Source organism: Lingula anatina, chromosome 2, assembly GCF_051362555.1.
Source record: "Lingula anatina isolate TDL-2025a chromosome 2, LinAna3.0, whole genome shotgun sequence".
NCBI lineage: Eukaryota > Metazoa > Brachiopoda > Lingulata > Lingulida > Lingulidae > Lingula > Lingula anatina.
The window spans coordinates 19,972,661-19,985,583 of record NC_141768.1 but is presented as its reverse complement, the minus strand read 5'-3'; the positions used below and the strand labels follow the sequence as shown (position 1 = coordinate 19,985,583).

At 34.3% G+C, this 12,923-nt stretch overlaps 2 protein-coding genes and 1 long non-coding RNA gene across 5 annotated transcripts in view; 1 reads left to right on the top strand and 2 right to left on the bottom strand.

Annotated features, from left to right (window-relative positions):
* LOC106180083 (SH2 domain-containing protein 4B) overlaps positions 1 to 7,154 on the bottom strand; it is a 26,672-nt gene extending 19,518 nt beyond the window's left edge. The window contains exon 1 of the mRNA XM_087003852.1: positions 6,982 to 7,154. The gene's annotated coding sequence lies outside the window, so the exon portion shown is untranslated. The remainder of the gene's footprint in view (positions 1 to 6,981) is intronic.
* On the top strand, positions 696 to 10,517 carry LOC147763463 (uncharacterized). Of its 2 annotated transcripts, none has more exons than XR_015332768.1 (6): positions 696 to 1,890; positions 2,145 to 2,230; positions 5,590 to 5,655; positions 6,873 to 8,703; positions 8,948 to 9,132; positions 9,588 to 10,517. It is a non-coding gene; the product is annotated as an uncharacterized LOC147763463 (long non-coding RNA). The 2 variants fall into 2 exon arrangements; XR_015332769.1 differs by having other exon boundaries at positions 1,431 to 1,890; positions 2,169 to 2,230.
* LOC106180084 (uncharacterized) lies at positions 7,716 to 12,923 on the bottom strand. Of its 2 annotated transcripts, none has more exons than XM_013563966.2 (8): positions 12,709 to 12,923; positions 11,855 to 11,986; positions 11,416 to 11,545; positions 10,884 to 11,055; positions 10,208 to 10,445; positions 9,607 to 9,769; positions 9,035 to 9,143; positions 7,716 to 8,744 (listed from the first exon to the last, which is right to left on the bottom strand). In XM_013563966.2, exons 1-8 carry the CDS (start codon positions 12,787 to 12,789, stop codon positions 8,597 to 8,599), a joined length of 1,173 nt encoding a protein of 390 aa, XP_013419420.2. In that variant the 5' UTR covers positions 12,790 to 12,923; the 3' UTR covers positions 7,716 to 8,596. The 2 variants fall into 2 exon arrangements, with proteins under 2 accessions (XP_013419420.2, XP_086859983.1); XM_087003857.1 differs by having other exon boundaries at positions 11,855 to 11,979; positions 12,709 to 12,908.

The following is a 12,923-nucleotide window of genomic DNA, read 5'->3' as shown; positions in this document are numbered from 1 at the left end:
TTTTACCCTTTAACTCAGGATACCTGTTAGCAATTTAAGAGACAAAATAACTGTCCCCTTGCTTAAATTCTTGGCTACTTGGAACAATATATATCCTAACACACCAAACTCTCACCGACTTATATTTGATGTACATTTACGAGATTATTTTTTCTGAATTTTGTGTTTTTGGTTGGCTACTCTAAGCATCAATTTCACATGGACCGAATTTTTTCACTGAAAAAATGTTGAAAAATTCCATACCCAAGAGAGTTTCCAATTCATGCTGTTCACTTATGTAGTCATTCTCATCATAGCCTCCTTCTGTTTCATCTGTAGCAGGTGTTCTTTCATCCAGGGAAGCTACTTCAGGTTGTTTGGGCTCCATGTTTTTTTCTGCTGTAAGCTTTGGTTGTGGTTTCACCACCATTTTAGGCTTTTCATCTACAACTGGACCTCCCTCATGCAAGCTCCGAATTGTCACAGTGTCATACACATTACTTGTGCGTCTTTGGATTGGTTTTGGGGTTGCCATGCCAATGAATTTGGCAGCAGAATCTCCAGCATCAGAAGTGTTCAAGATCAAACACTGTGTTGAAACATCTTGCGTTGTGTTGTCAATGCAGACAGAGCCAATTTCTTGATATGTTGGTTCTGGGGGCACCTGAGGGTTTATCCTGTAAGAAGCTGGCAATGCAGGTGGACGTGGGGGCTTTTGTGGCTGATCAACTTTTTGAAGAGCTTGCACTTTGTCTGGGACAGTGATATCCATACTGCCTTTCTTACTACTGCTACTACAGCCCATTTTTGGAGAAGGAGAGGATTCCATCAAAGTCAGATTTTCTTCTGATATAACTTGCTCTTCACTATGGGTTCTTCTCAGAAATTTCATTATTTTTCTCCCTAGCGTTTTACCTAAAGACATTCTCCCAGTAGTAGGAGAAGCATTGTCAGCAAAGGATGCAGTCCTTTTGGAGAAAAATGTGGAAAGTTTTGGTCTACGGTTGCGTCTTACAGACAATGTGTCACCAGGTTCTATCACATTTTCCTGAGTGCTAACTTGTACATCTGTCTGGCCTTCACTTTTACCTCCTGCAGCAACATCAAAAGACATACTGTCTCCTTTTTCCAAGAGCAGAGGCAACTCTTCCATAATTGGCTTGCAAGCCATATTGTATCAACCAATATTTTTGAAAATCTTTTGCTGAGGTATTTGAAGAATGCACTATCACCGTGGCACTTGATACAGACTAAAGTAATTCTTTCCATGAACAAAATTGGTCGAAAGAAGAGGCACCAGCTGTTTAAGTTGACATCCATGGTTGACAACAGCTTGAAAATTTGTTGAACAAATTAGCATCTTGCATTTCTAGCAGTGCTACATACAGCATTTCAAGAGTTTTAAATTATTTTAGATTGTTTTTGTTAAAACCGATTATTTATTACATAATCTTACCCAACATGCGTTTAATTGAGAGTTGGTAAAAAATCATGTTAGTCTTTTCTCTACAAAGCCTTTAAAATTTTTAACTGGCATTGCTTGTCATTGTATCCAAAGCCATCTTTAATTCTCTCTTTGAATCATTTACAAATGAGAAAAAAAAGATAAAAAAATATTATCTTTAAAAACAGAGAACTACATTATTTAAGGTATTCTTTAAACCAGTAATCATAACACAGAGTTCACATCTGTGAGCAGCTGGTACCGTACAGCTCGCTTTTTGTGACAACGCCTAGCATGTGACAGGTTTCTACACGCAGCAGTTCAAAGTGTTTTGTAATACTCCCCAGTTCAAACCCAAAATAATTACTTAAACTTTCCTTCCTTGTAGTACTATTACTGAAATAAGGAGAAATCAATCATGCAGGGTAGGAGTGTGGGATGCCATAGCAGCAAGAGTTTGTCAGAAGGTAACTTCAATTTATCTATCTCCTCTCCTTGTGATTTAATGTCATTGAAGAAACTGATAGTTGTTTGAAATATGTAACCAGTAATTCATCTTCATTGCATAAGTAATGTATAAGTATGCTTTTGCTTGATGGAAGTGATATTGTTGTTGATTTTTAAAACTGACCATTTTTTGTATAATACATGCAGTACAAGTGTATACTAAAACTGAGTGACAGATGTGATGGCTTTTGCTTTGTTTTTAATATGAACCAAGTAAGCAGTAAATTCAATCATTTAGACTGATGCAAACCCTCACAATGCAGCATTTTCTTTGGCCAGCACATTAAGGGAAGCCAAAAGGTAAGGAATGCCACACTTTGTGCCTTCTCATACATACCTATGCATAGTTATATCAGGGTATCAGGTTTGGGATGGGAACTGTACAATTTGCATTTGCATGTATGACAAATAATGCACTGTTACCCCTGGGCAGTGCATCATTTTAGTACATAGTTATAGTTATACAGTATATTTTATGTGTTTCCTTAGTGGGGGCCAAATAGTAATACTGAGGTGGTGGTTGGGGAGGGTAGGGGTATGAAAGGGCATTGGGAAACAATACTAATGGCTTCCAAATCAATTGAATTTTAAAGAAGAAAAACAGAGAAAGTATGTGTATATACTGTGAAAAAAATCACCCTTCTGTGCAGCATACCAGGAATATTAACCTGTAACAGTCCTAGTATAATATTTGTAAACTATGTCTACTTTAAAGGGATAATTACTGTTCGTTTTAGCCAAAAAATCAATTTTTCTGGAGTAAACAACAATTTTCCCATACTTACCAATGGTTAATGAATCCATTTCTACATTCAAAGTTAGTCCCTGTTTTTTTTTTTTTTTTTTCTAAAAAGTTAGATTTTTTTGTTATAATCTCTTAAGAGATTATTACAGAGTATAGCCATCAATGGAGGTCAAGTGGTCTAAAGACAAGCTCAGATATCAGAATAATACAACTGCCATTTTTGTGGTAAAACAGAATATATTATATTTCTATGAGTTGTTCACAATGTTTTTACTGTGAAATATAGATGTCATACGAAGAGTTAGTATCGCTTTAATTATGTCATCAGGGTGGGGAGAGCTAGTGGCCATAACATAACATGTATTTCCCTGTACGTTATCAAGATTTACATTTTAAATCCACCATTTTGGCTATCATTTCTCTATAAACACATTTCTCTGTCTTTGTCCAAAACAACTACCTGTGTGACTTCACTGTGTTTTAATATTTCTTTACCCATTTTAATGCACAGGGCAGAAATCAATTAATTCAATATTTCAGGTGGTTAGTTCTCATGTTTGTCTACTGTAAACTGTGCAATACCACATAGGCTGTCCACTGTTAATTACAGAACTGGGTTAATCAATTATTAAAATGACTATTGGCCAACCTAATATTGCATAATTGTCTGTCAGAAACCCTTCACAATAATTTTGCTAAATTTGCACAATTTCTCTGAACTGGTATCTGGAAATTTTTAAAACCTAGTCATTTTGCAAGAAAACGCATTAACAAGCCACAAACTATCAGTTAAATTTTAAAAGCAGTCTGCACAGAACCCCTCTTTACACCAAACACCATGTCACACCCTTACAATTTGCCAGGTTTCTAAGCCTCAAAATCTTAATATTTGTATTATATCTACATTGATAATACAATCACACAAGACTTCTACTTATTTGTTTGTATCAATTTCCATTCACATTATAGCCTCTTTCAATACCACTACACATACTATTCAATAGAATGATAACTTCCCTACAGAATATACAATGCACAAGATCAGGTGACTGGAATTAAATGCCATGGGGTATAGGTATTCTATTACGTCCACATCGTTGTTATGCTCAATACAGGAGTCATTTTTTAATAACAAAAGCAATTTTTTGCGTCCAGCACACAAGAATACATAAGTTTGCCTGCTTGGCATAATAATCATTAAAAGAAAAAAATAGCAAAGCAACATGTAAACTGCAGAAAGTTAACCCTAGTGGGTGGTAATACAAGTGCATTTGTCTGACCTGGCAATGACAATCACATTACTTAAATACCATTGGTATAGAACATCCTTTGAAGACTCTGCTAGCTGGACTGAAACATAACAGGTATCAAATGCCTGCGCAACATTTTGAAACGAGGTCATGCAGACAATTTTGGCAAGTTGGAGACTTACAAAAATATCATTTTAAGGTAATTAATGGGCCCAGTAAAAGGGTTTTCCTTATGATACATTTTAGATTTATTATTAGTGAATATTTTCAAAATAAACCAAAATCTTTAAAGGCCTGTACTTTCATAAACTCAATAAAAACCTCTCTTTGGTGACATTCATGTACACTGATTTGCTTTCAAACAGTTTTGAGAATACATCCAAAAGAACCAAGAATGTGATTGCAATTTCTTGTGTTTGGCAAGTCACATATCTAACATGATTTTAATGCAAAATTTCAATGTCAAGAATTTTTTCTTAGTGCGCCAATATGTACTTCCAACTAACACTTTTTCTACTCTATCTGCCTGACTGCTTGTTTCTTTCTTTTTCCTTATTTATCTATTCACTACTCAATTCACTTATCTACATTCACATAACCCATCTGACCTCTGCTTTATTTTCGACTAATCTGGTCAATTGACTGTTAACAAAAATATATCATATCAACACTTATATCCCCAACACCAGAGATGATACATATCTAGCACAATGCTATAGCACTGTGGTCATACAGAAATGACAATGGACACCAACTGTCACCACAGGTCCTCTCAGGTGATAGATTTACTAGAAGATTTAAGAGCTGTCAATGTCAAGGGAGGATGTTTAATCTTTGTTGTATCTTCACACTAAGTGCTGGGAGGAACACATCTATCATGCATTTATTTAACTTTTTTTAGCAGAATGTTACAGTATTGGAGTACATGTACTCATCCTCTCCTGGAAGGGAGTTGGAAAGTATTTAAACTTTAACATAATATAATGACAATATGAATCAAATTAAATTAAATCTCTTTGTCTTCCTTCTTAAAAAAGGAGGCATGTGAGTCAACTGATTCCTATCAAACTAATAACACTTATAATTTAATTTGTTTCTTTGGTTAAGTAACCCCAATATAGCTTTTTTTTGTTGGAAGGGGCAGGACTGACAGGTAGTAAATTACAGTAGGAAAAGATGTTATTGGAGGGGGGGGGGGGGGGGGGGGGTGAGTGGGGTGTGGGTGGGGGGCTTAGAATGGTCCTTCAAAATTTTGCAATTGGCCACATGGTATAATTTACTTTTTCCATGCCAGCAAATTAATTAAAGTGCACACTCAAATAATTTTTATTGTTTTAAATGATTCAAAAGTATAATCAATTCAGAATTATGTTCCAAAATAACCATAGATTAAAAGATAATTGCTGTTTACATGAAAGTATGAATGGCTAATAATCTGGGTCTTATCTAGAGTTGAATTATTAAACACAATTACTTGATAAGGCATAGTACAAAACAATGGCAAGGAGGAAAAATTTGACACCTACCTTAATTAACATAATTATCTGCTTATTATCTGAAACAGCTAAAGGCCCCTTTACCTTTTTCAGATAACATAATGCATTTTGAAGAATTATATCATGTCAGAATCAATCTTAATTATGCAGTACTAGTTCTACTTTCAGCTTCATCACAGAAATACAACCAAGATGTGCAGATACAAGTTTTCTGAAATGACCCTATGATAAAAGGTAGCCTCAACTTTATTATCAAAAGTTTTTTTTTAATATAATCATGGATGGTACATTAGTAGTCCGTAGTCCACTTAAATAAGAATAGTGTCTGATGAACTTGTGTATTACAGAAATAAATGGGCCAAAGTTTTATACAAAATGCATATGTACATGTAATGGACAACTAAGAAATTATCCTAAATGGCAGTGGACAATACTTATTTTTCAATTGGGTTAAGACTGATTTTCAACATAAATTATTTTGCAAAACTTGGCCCAGGCATGCAAAACCATCCTATCCTCTGCAAAGAGTATGTGCCAAGTGTAGTGGCCATCACTTTTTTCAACTACTATATAGCCCACTGAATCCAATACAAAACTAACGCTAAATTGGTGAAAATAATCAAAAATCTTCCATTCATTTCAGTTAAAACTTTACATCATTAAAACTAAGTAAAAAAACATTCCCCAACTCTCATGATCAATTCATTTAATAATGTGAACTCTTGTGGGCTACTGTAATGTCTTAATATTCTTTTTTACTGGACCAGTGGTACTCTAAGCTTAGGCAAAAGCGACCCAAGATTTTGGTGCATTGTTTTATAATTAATTTATTACTAACAAAAATTCAAGTTAGTTGTATGTAACTTGAACCTAGCTGGGGTTAAGTGCACAGCGCTTACCTGTATAAAGCTGGCCTGAGCTTATATAAGCATACTTTGCTTATCTTACACTATATTACATCCTTCTTTACTTTGTCAACAACATGAAAGATAAAGCCAAGGTAAAGGAGATAAAACAAAAAGGAAGTCCAAAGCCTTTATATTTCCTTTTTGTGTTGAATGCATATCAGCATTGGGCTTACTGTGGCCAAAAGAGAAACAACAAAAATACAAAAAAGCTACGTCAAATTCTTATGCCATTAATAAAGACATGTAAGGTCAAGCCATTTATCATCACCCCAAAAAACGTTTACACGTATATAGTGGCCCAGACAAGGTTTCACTAATAACTGGTACAGTTTTTAACTTCAAACCTTTCACACAAAAGTAAATGAGTGATCCACATGCACACATATTACAAGAAAAAAATTAATTGAGAATAGCCCTGTGGTTAAGTCATAAATATAAAATATGGCCCTCAACTAACCAAGCAAGCGGAACCCGAATCGCCACATCACATAATTGATGTTGATGATAACATTCCATTTAACAAGCTAACTTTTTTATTTTCAGTCAAAACACCTGGCAATCATGAACGAATATCTCCAAGGTGCTCAAGAATACATGCTGCAACGAGAATATTTTTCTATATATTTCACAAAAACATCAAACAATGTATTACCTCAAAAGGACCTCGGGCGAAGGTGTCACTCTAGATGGGATGCTCTACAAGTTGTAAGGTAAGTCCACGGTTGCGGGCACTTGCCGCTGTCTATGTCTCTTTGGCCTCCTGACTAACTTGTTTTTCTGTGATGAAAATCAGTCAAACATCTCAAACTGAATGTACACATAATTCGATAACAGGTGCACGAAAAATAAACTATTACTAACACTGATAGGCACACCTAACAATTGAAATGGAGGTGGCCCAATATGATTCACTTCCTCGTTTCCGCCATAGTTTACATGTGCAGGACGATATGACGTCACGGTGTCAACACTGAAATCGACATTGTGTTAGTTGAGATGTTTGGGTCATAACAAGCGCAATTAGCCAAGTAAAGCTGCAAGTAAAGCTGATTTTTATGTTCTCTACAATAATGTTCTTTGGTATTCCACATCATATGCTATGCTTAATATTAAATATGTTTGCAAAACTTAAAAGTCAACTTTAGAAATAACTTTCTGGATTTCTTGGTTATAATTTTTCAAGGAAAAGATGTGTTATAACAAAAATTTGGTTTGGATTGTTTTTGTTTTTCATCCATTATTTGAAACAATCATCACATTTTCTTGGGTAAAATGTTACACACACACACATCCCGATAATAAAATATGTTCATGCCACATCAACATCATCAATGACACAATATGAAATATAAGCTGAAATTTTAGTAACCAGTAAAAGAGCTAACACCCATCTTCAAGACCATTTATTCCCTTGTAATTAATCTTTTAGAAATATATATATATATCACACATACATTTAAGCAAGTTATTGTTGATATTTCACAAAAGATACCACTGAAATACCGAATAAAGGTAACAAAAATAAGTAAAATATTAAAGATAATTGGCTTCTCACTTCTATCAATAAACATGTCAACAAATAATATTAGTTAAAAATGTTAAAATTTCCTAAATAACATGTAAATATTGTTTTAAACAAAATAAATCTGAGACAAACTCATTGGCAAACTTGCAGAAGCCCTTCACCACAGAATCCTTGTAGTCAATGTCCATGAGAGGATGAAAATGGGTTAAATTATTTATTAAAGATTTGAAAATTTCCCTAATTTTTGTCATTATTTCTCTACATATCCTGCAAAACTACTTATAATTACCAATTCAGAAAACATAGATCTCCTCAAATAAAAGTATTTGATGATGATATTTCATTCTGAAAAATACAGGAAGACATGGTGTTCTAAATTCTAAATTCAAAACTAAATTATTTAAATAAAAGTGGAGTAAAAAATCGAATCCAAGTGAAGGAATGGGTTGAGCAATGATTCACGAGTATGAGAAAATTTATTTCTTCCCCAAGGAAAATTCATTTTGCCAGGTTAATTCCATAAAGAGTACCTCTAGTTAAGAAATATATATCAGCATGATATACTAGTGAGTAATTTTAATCTTGGAAAAATGTGCTACCACCTCAGTTTGTGAAACTAGAACAGGCCGAATCCCTAATGCCAGTGAAACAGAACCCAGACCAATATTTTTTTTTTCAATTTGTTCAATTACAGTCTTCTCTGCTTTGGACCTCCAGTTGATTTATCTGACCCTGGTGTCTCTTATGTTAGCATAAGTGCTATGACCATTAGTCTATCAATGGTATGGATCCTATCATGTCCAAGAAGAAGACGTACACCAGCCTCCAGTGCATCTTCTTCAGCATAAGGTATGCCTTCTAAATCCTCAACATGAGCTGTCCCAATTATTCTGGAAATGAAATAGTTCAAACAGATAAAAATGAATTTACTCTCTTTTTTTCTCTCTCAACTGATTTGCAGATACACACAAAAATGAGCCATATTTGCTAATTGTTTTTGCCAAATGATGTTATGTTTCAACTATTTCAATACTGTATCAATAAAATCAATCCGCAATTGTCAATTCTATAATGGTCTAGTAAATCATTGCAGAATGGTCTAATCAAGAAGAATTCACAACCTCCCGTTAAAAAAATCCTTACAGTTTAATGCTAGAAATACAACCAAAGAGGTATATACCTGCGAATGATTTCACAGCCAGCAAATCCAGCCGTTTCTGTGAGCAGGTTGTTCAAGTACTCATGGCGCTGCCCTACTGTGCAGGTCATGACTGACAGGTAAGTGTTAACTACAAAGATGAAAAATCAGATTATGTTATCATATTAGTGCACGTGTAAAATATTAATGAAATGGTACTAAGTCAATAAGTTATAAACAATAAGCAATACTGAACTCAACTGTTGAATACTTGATAGTTAATGAATTTCTCAATGATACTTAGCATCAATGAAACTTGGCAATTATTTTAATAACTACTAGAAAACAAAAACAAAAGTAAAACAAAGAATTTATATTAAGCTGGTTGATATTTTGAAGATAAAAATCGATATCATACATGTAAGGCAATTATTTTAATAACTACTAGAAAAAAAAAACAAAAGTAAAACAAAGAATTTATATTAAGTTGGTTGATATTTTGAAGATAAAAATCGATAGCATACATGTAAACCAATTTGTTACTTAATTTAAATACAAATGTGCATCATGTCATAAATTCTAATTCCTTTTCTAGGTATTTCTGTGTACATCACCTGTCAGATAACAAGCTTCAATCAATTTCTGACTGAACTTTCGATGTGTGTCATGATTTTCCTGTGTTGACATGTGACGATAATAGGAAAAGATGTAATTGGCTATCAGGAGTCCCAAGTCAAAAGCTGCAGGCCCAACATAGGCAAACTCATTATCAAACACCTAAGGAAATAAAAATATCAACAAGACTAATTGTGTTATATATATATATATATAATCATTATAATTTTACATAGTTCTGTTCAAATTCATAGAGATTCGGTGTAAAGTTTCAGTAATACCTCCAAGAAAATTCTAAAATTCAGGGGAAAATTTCTTATTCATAAATTGGATTTTTATTTTACAAGTAGCCAGTAGTTAGTAGCCAAAGGGCACATTCTCTTTGTTAATATATCAAATATACATATGTAGCAATTGTGGAGATAGATAGTGCACATCTTTCATTCACATATTTTTACTGTTTGGAAGGGAGTGTCACCAGCCATGCATGGTTTCTATTAAAGAATATATTGAACTTTTTACATTTTTATGGCACTGGAATTTATGGCACACACTTACACACACACACACACACACACATTCACGTGCAGTGGTTTGTACCTTGGCTGAATTATTACTGACTAGTACAGAGCCAGTATGTAAATCTCCGTGGACTAAGCATTCCTTCTTTTCTAGAAACAAATTCCTCATTTTCCACACACTGTCTAATAGTCCAGGGTCTTCATATACGAGGTGCAATTTCTTTTGCACTGCTTCTGAGCATCTGTTGGTAGGATCAGTTTTATCAAATGGGCGAGTGAAAATGTACTGTCTTGTTAAAGAAACCATGTCTTCATTTCTAAAAAGGAATAATTATGCCTTAATATCTGCAAAGCTAAGTGTCTGTCTGGTGATGTTATTCATTATTATATCGCACAATTCAGACACCATGCATCTATAGATGTCTGTCAAATAAAGAAAACATGTATATTTGCTAAATGATATATATATATATATATATATATATATATATATATATATATATATATATATATATATATATATATATATGGGGAAATTGAGGAATTAGTTCAATATCTGACATTAAGTTATCATTGCATCCAATCCTTATTTGCAATTATGTTATTAAAAAGAAAGCAATATTGGCTTTATTTCAGCACTTGAGGAATAACATCTCCCCCCCCCCCCCAAAAAAAAAAGAATATATATATATATATTAAAATTATCAATCTTCTCCCTCCAAAAATGGTTGGAGATTAAGGGAAAGAGTTCTTACTGAAAATCTTGCTGAAGTTTCTCAAATTCTGCTTCACTTAGTTTGCTGACATGGGTGTCCCTGTGCACACAACCAAGAAAGTAGGCTATCTTCTTCACAGTCTCCATATTTATATTTCCACTTATCAGTTGTTTTCTCATTATGGAATGATCTCTCAGATCTTCCATTAAAACTGAAATAGATATTACATCTTTGTTTATATATATGTTTCAGATTATTATAGATCTGACAATAATATTTGTTCACATTCATATATTCAAGTTGTACATGCAAAATCATCTTGGTTTCTTAGGTTAAAACAATTTTTGCTCATTACTGCAATTCAGCAAGTACATGTATGTCTTTTTTGCCAACTGGAACCGTAATGAATTCCCTATTTATAACCTCAATAATGTCATCTACTTTGTGAGTATAAATCCACCATGTTTTGAGGGATGTAACAATTTATAACGACCAATAACACTTTACCTTACTACAAGTGCTTTACAGCCAACATGCCTTTAAAACAATTCCTGGCCAATTTCAACTGTACCTGCATTGGTCTCCACATCAAAATAATATGGGCAGGGGGAGTATCCAGGACAAATTCTTTGAAAGGCGGCTAATGCATTATACTCCACCTTCAACCTGACTATGGATAATGGGAACTCTGGACCTAAGCACTGTGGCAAAAATAAATAAATAAATAAAATAAATTATAAAAATAAATTGGCAGATGACAACAAGCTGACGACACTGCATCTCCCTAAGGCCAGCAATATATTTTAAGTTTATTTTATATAGAATATGACTGGATGACTAACGTACATACTTACTGAATTGGTTAGCAATAAAAACATCAAAACATGCCCAACTTCAAACCTCAAAAGTATTTAACAAAATTTCTAAAATTCTTTTTATTAATTATAATTTATCATCTTAAATTTTATATCAATAAATCTAAATCTAAAATCTAGAATAGATTTATTTACCTTGATATATGCTGGTCCATGTTTGACAACAAGGGATTGTGAGCGCTCCTTAACACTTGTAACTCGAAAAACATCATTGATATTTCCATCGCCAATCTCTTCCAACTCTATGTCTTCACTGCCATCTAGACACTGGGAACAATACATATACAATACAACATATACCTCAACACTATAGTAATATAACAGAACTTTCATGTTTATTCAAAGAAAAAATGTCCAACAGTTCAAATGAAGTTTAAAACGCATGTCTGACTTAATCATGTTAAGTATCACCTTCTCAATGACACATCCAAGATTTTGTGGAGGATGCCAGCATGAGGAGAAAAATATTGCTCATCATTCATCCCCCCCCCCTTATTTTTTCAATCTCGATCAAGAAGGCGATACTGACGGTAACTAAACTCTAAAGAGTACCCACTCACTTCTACTAGCTACAAGCATGAATAACCTTGTCCGCTATGTTGTAACTTTTTCACATTTTAGAATGTGCTGCAGGGGTGGATCCAGGATAATTTGAAAGGGGGGGAGGGTTCGCGGATGCGGAGCCGACACCACCCCCCCAAGACCCCCCCTCTAAATCCGCCACTGTACTGCATGCTGAGTACAGTGAGTATTTATCAACTACTCAGTTGTCTAATACTGCTATTAATAGAAACAACATGCGGGTATGTTGATGACAGGGGGCAAATTTCCCCGATTCAAAGCTCAGTCCACACATATTTAAGCCCGTTAAATGTACACAGTGTGACAGACAGACACCACGAGGAGAGGCCATCCACAATTTACATCGCCACCACCCTACACTATTCCTTTCCCTTTCCCTAGCTGTTTACAAACTAATGTGACATCACCTCTAGTCCAGGAAGTGGAGCACATTTGCGCAAAATATGTTGAATTTTCTCTGTATCCAACTTCTCCCCCATGACCTGCATTAAGGCCACACTCGCTTGAATAATGACCAAGGAATACAGATAGATTAGGCTGGCCCAAATTTTGGGTCACCACCCTGAACTCCAGCTCATGCCTAACACGTGATAGTGTTTACAATATTTTACTCACTAGATGG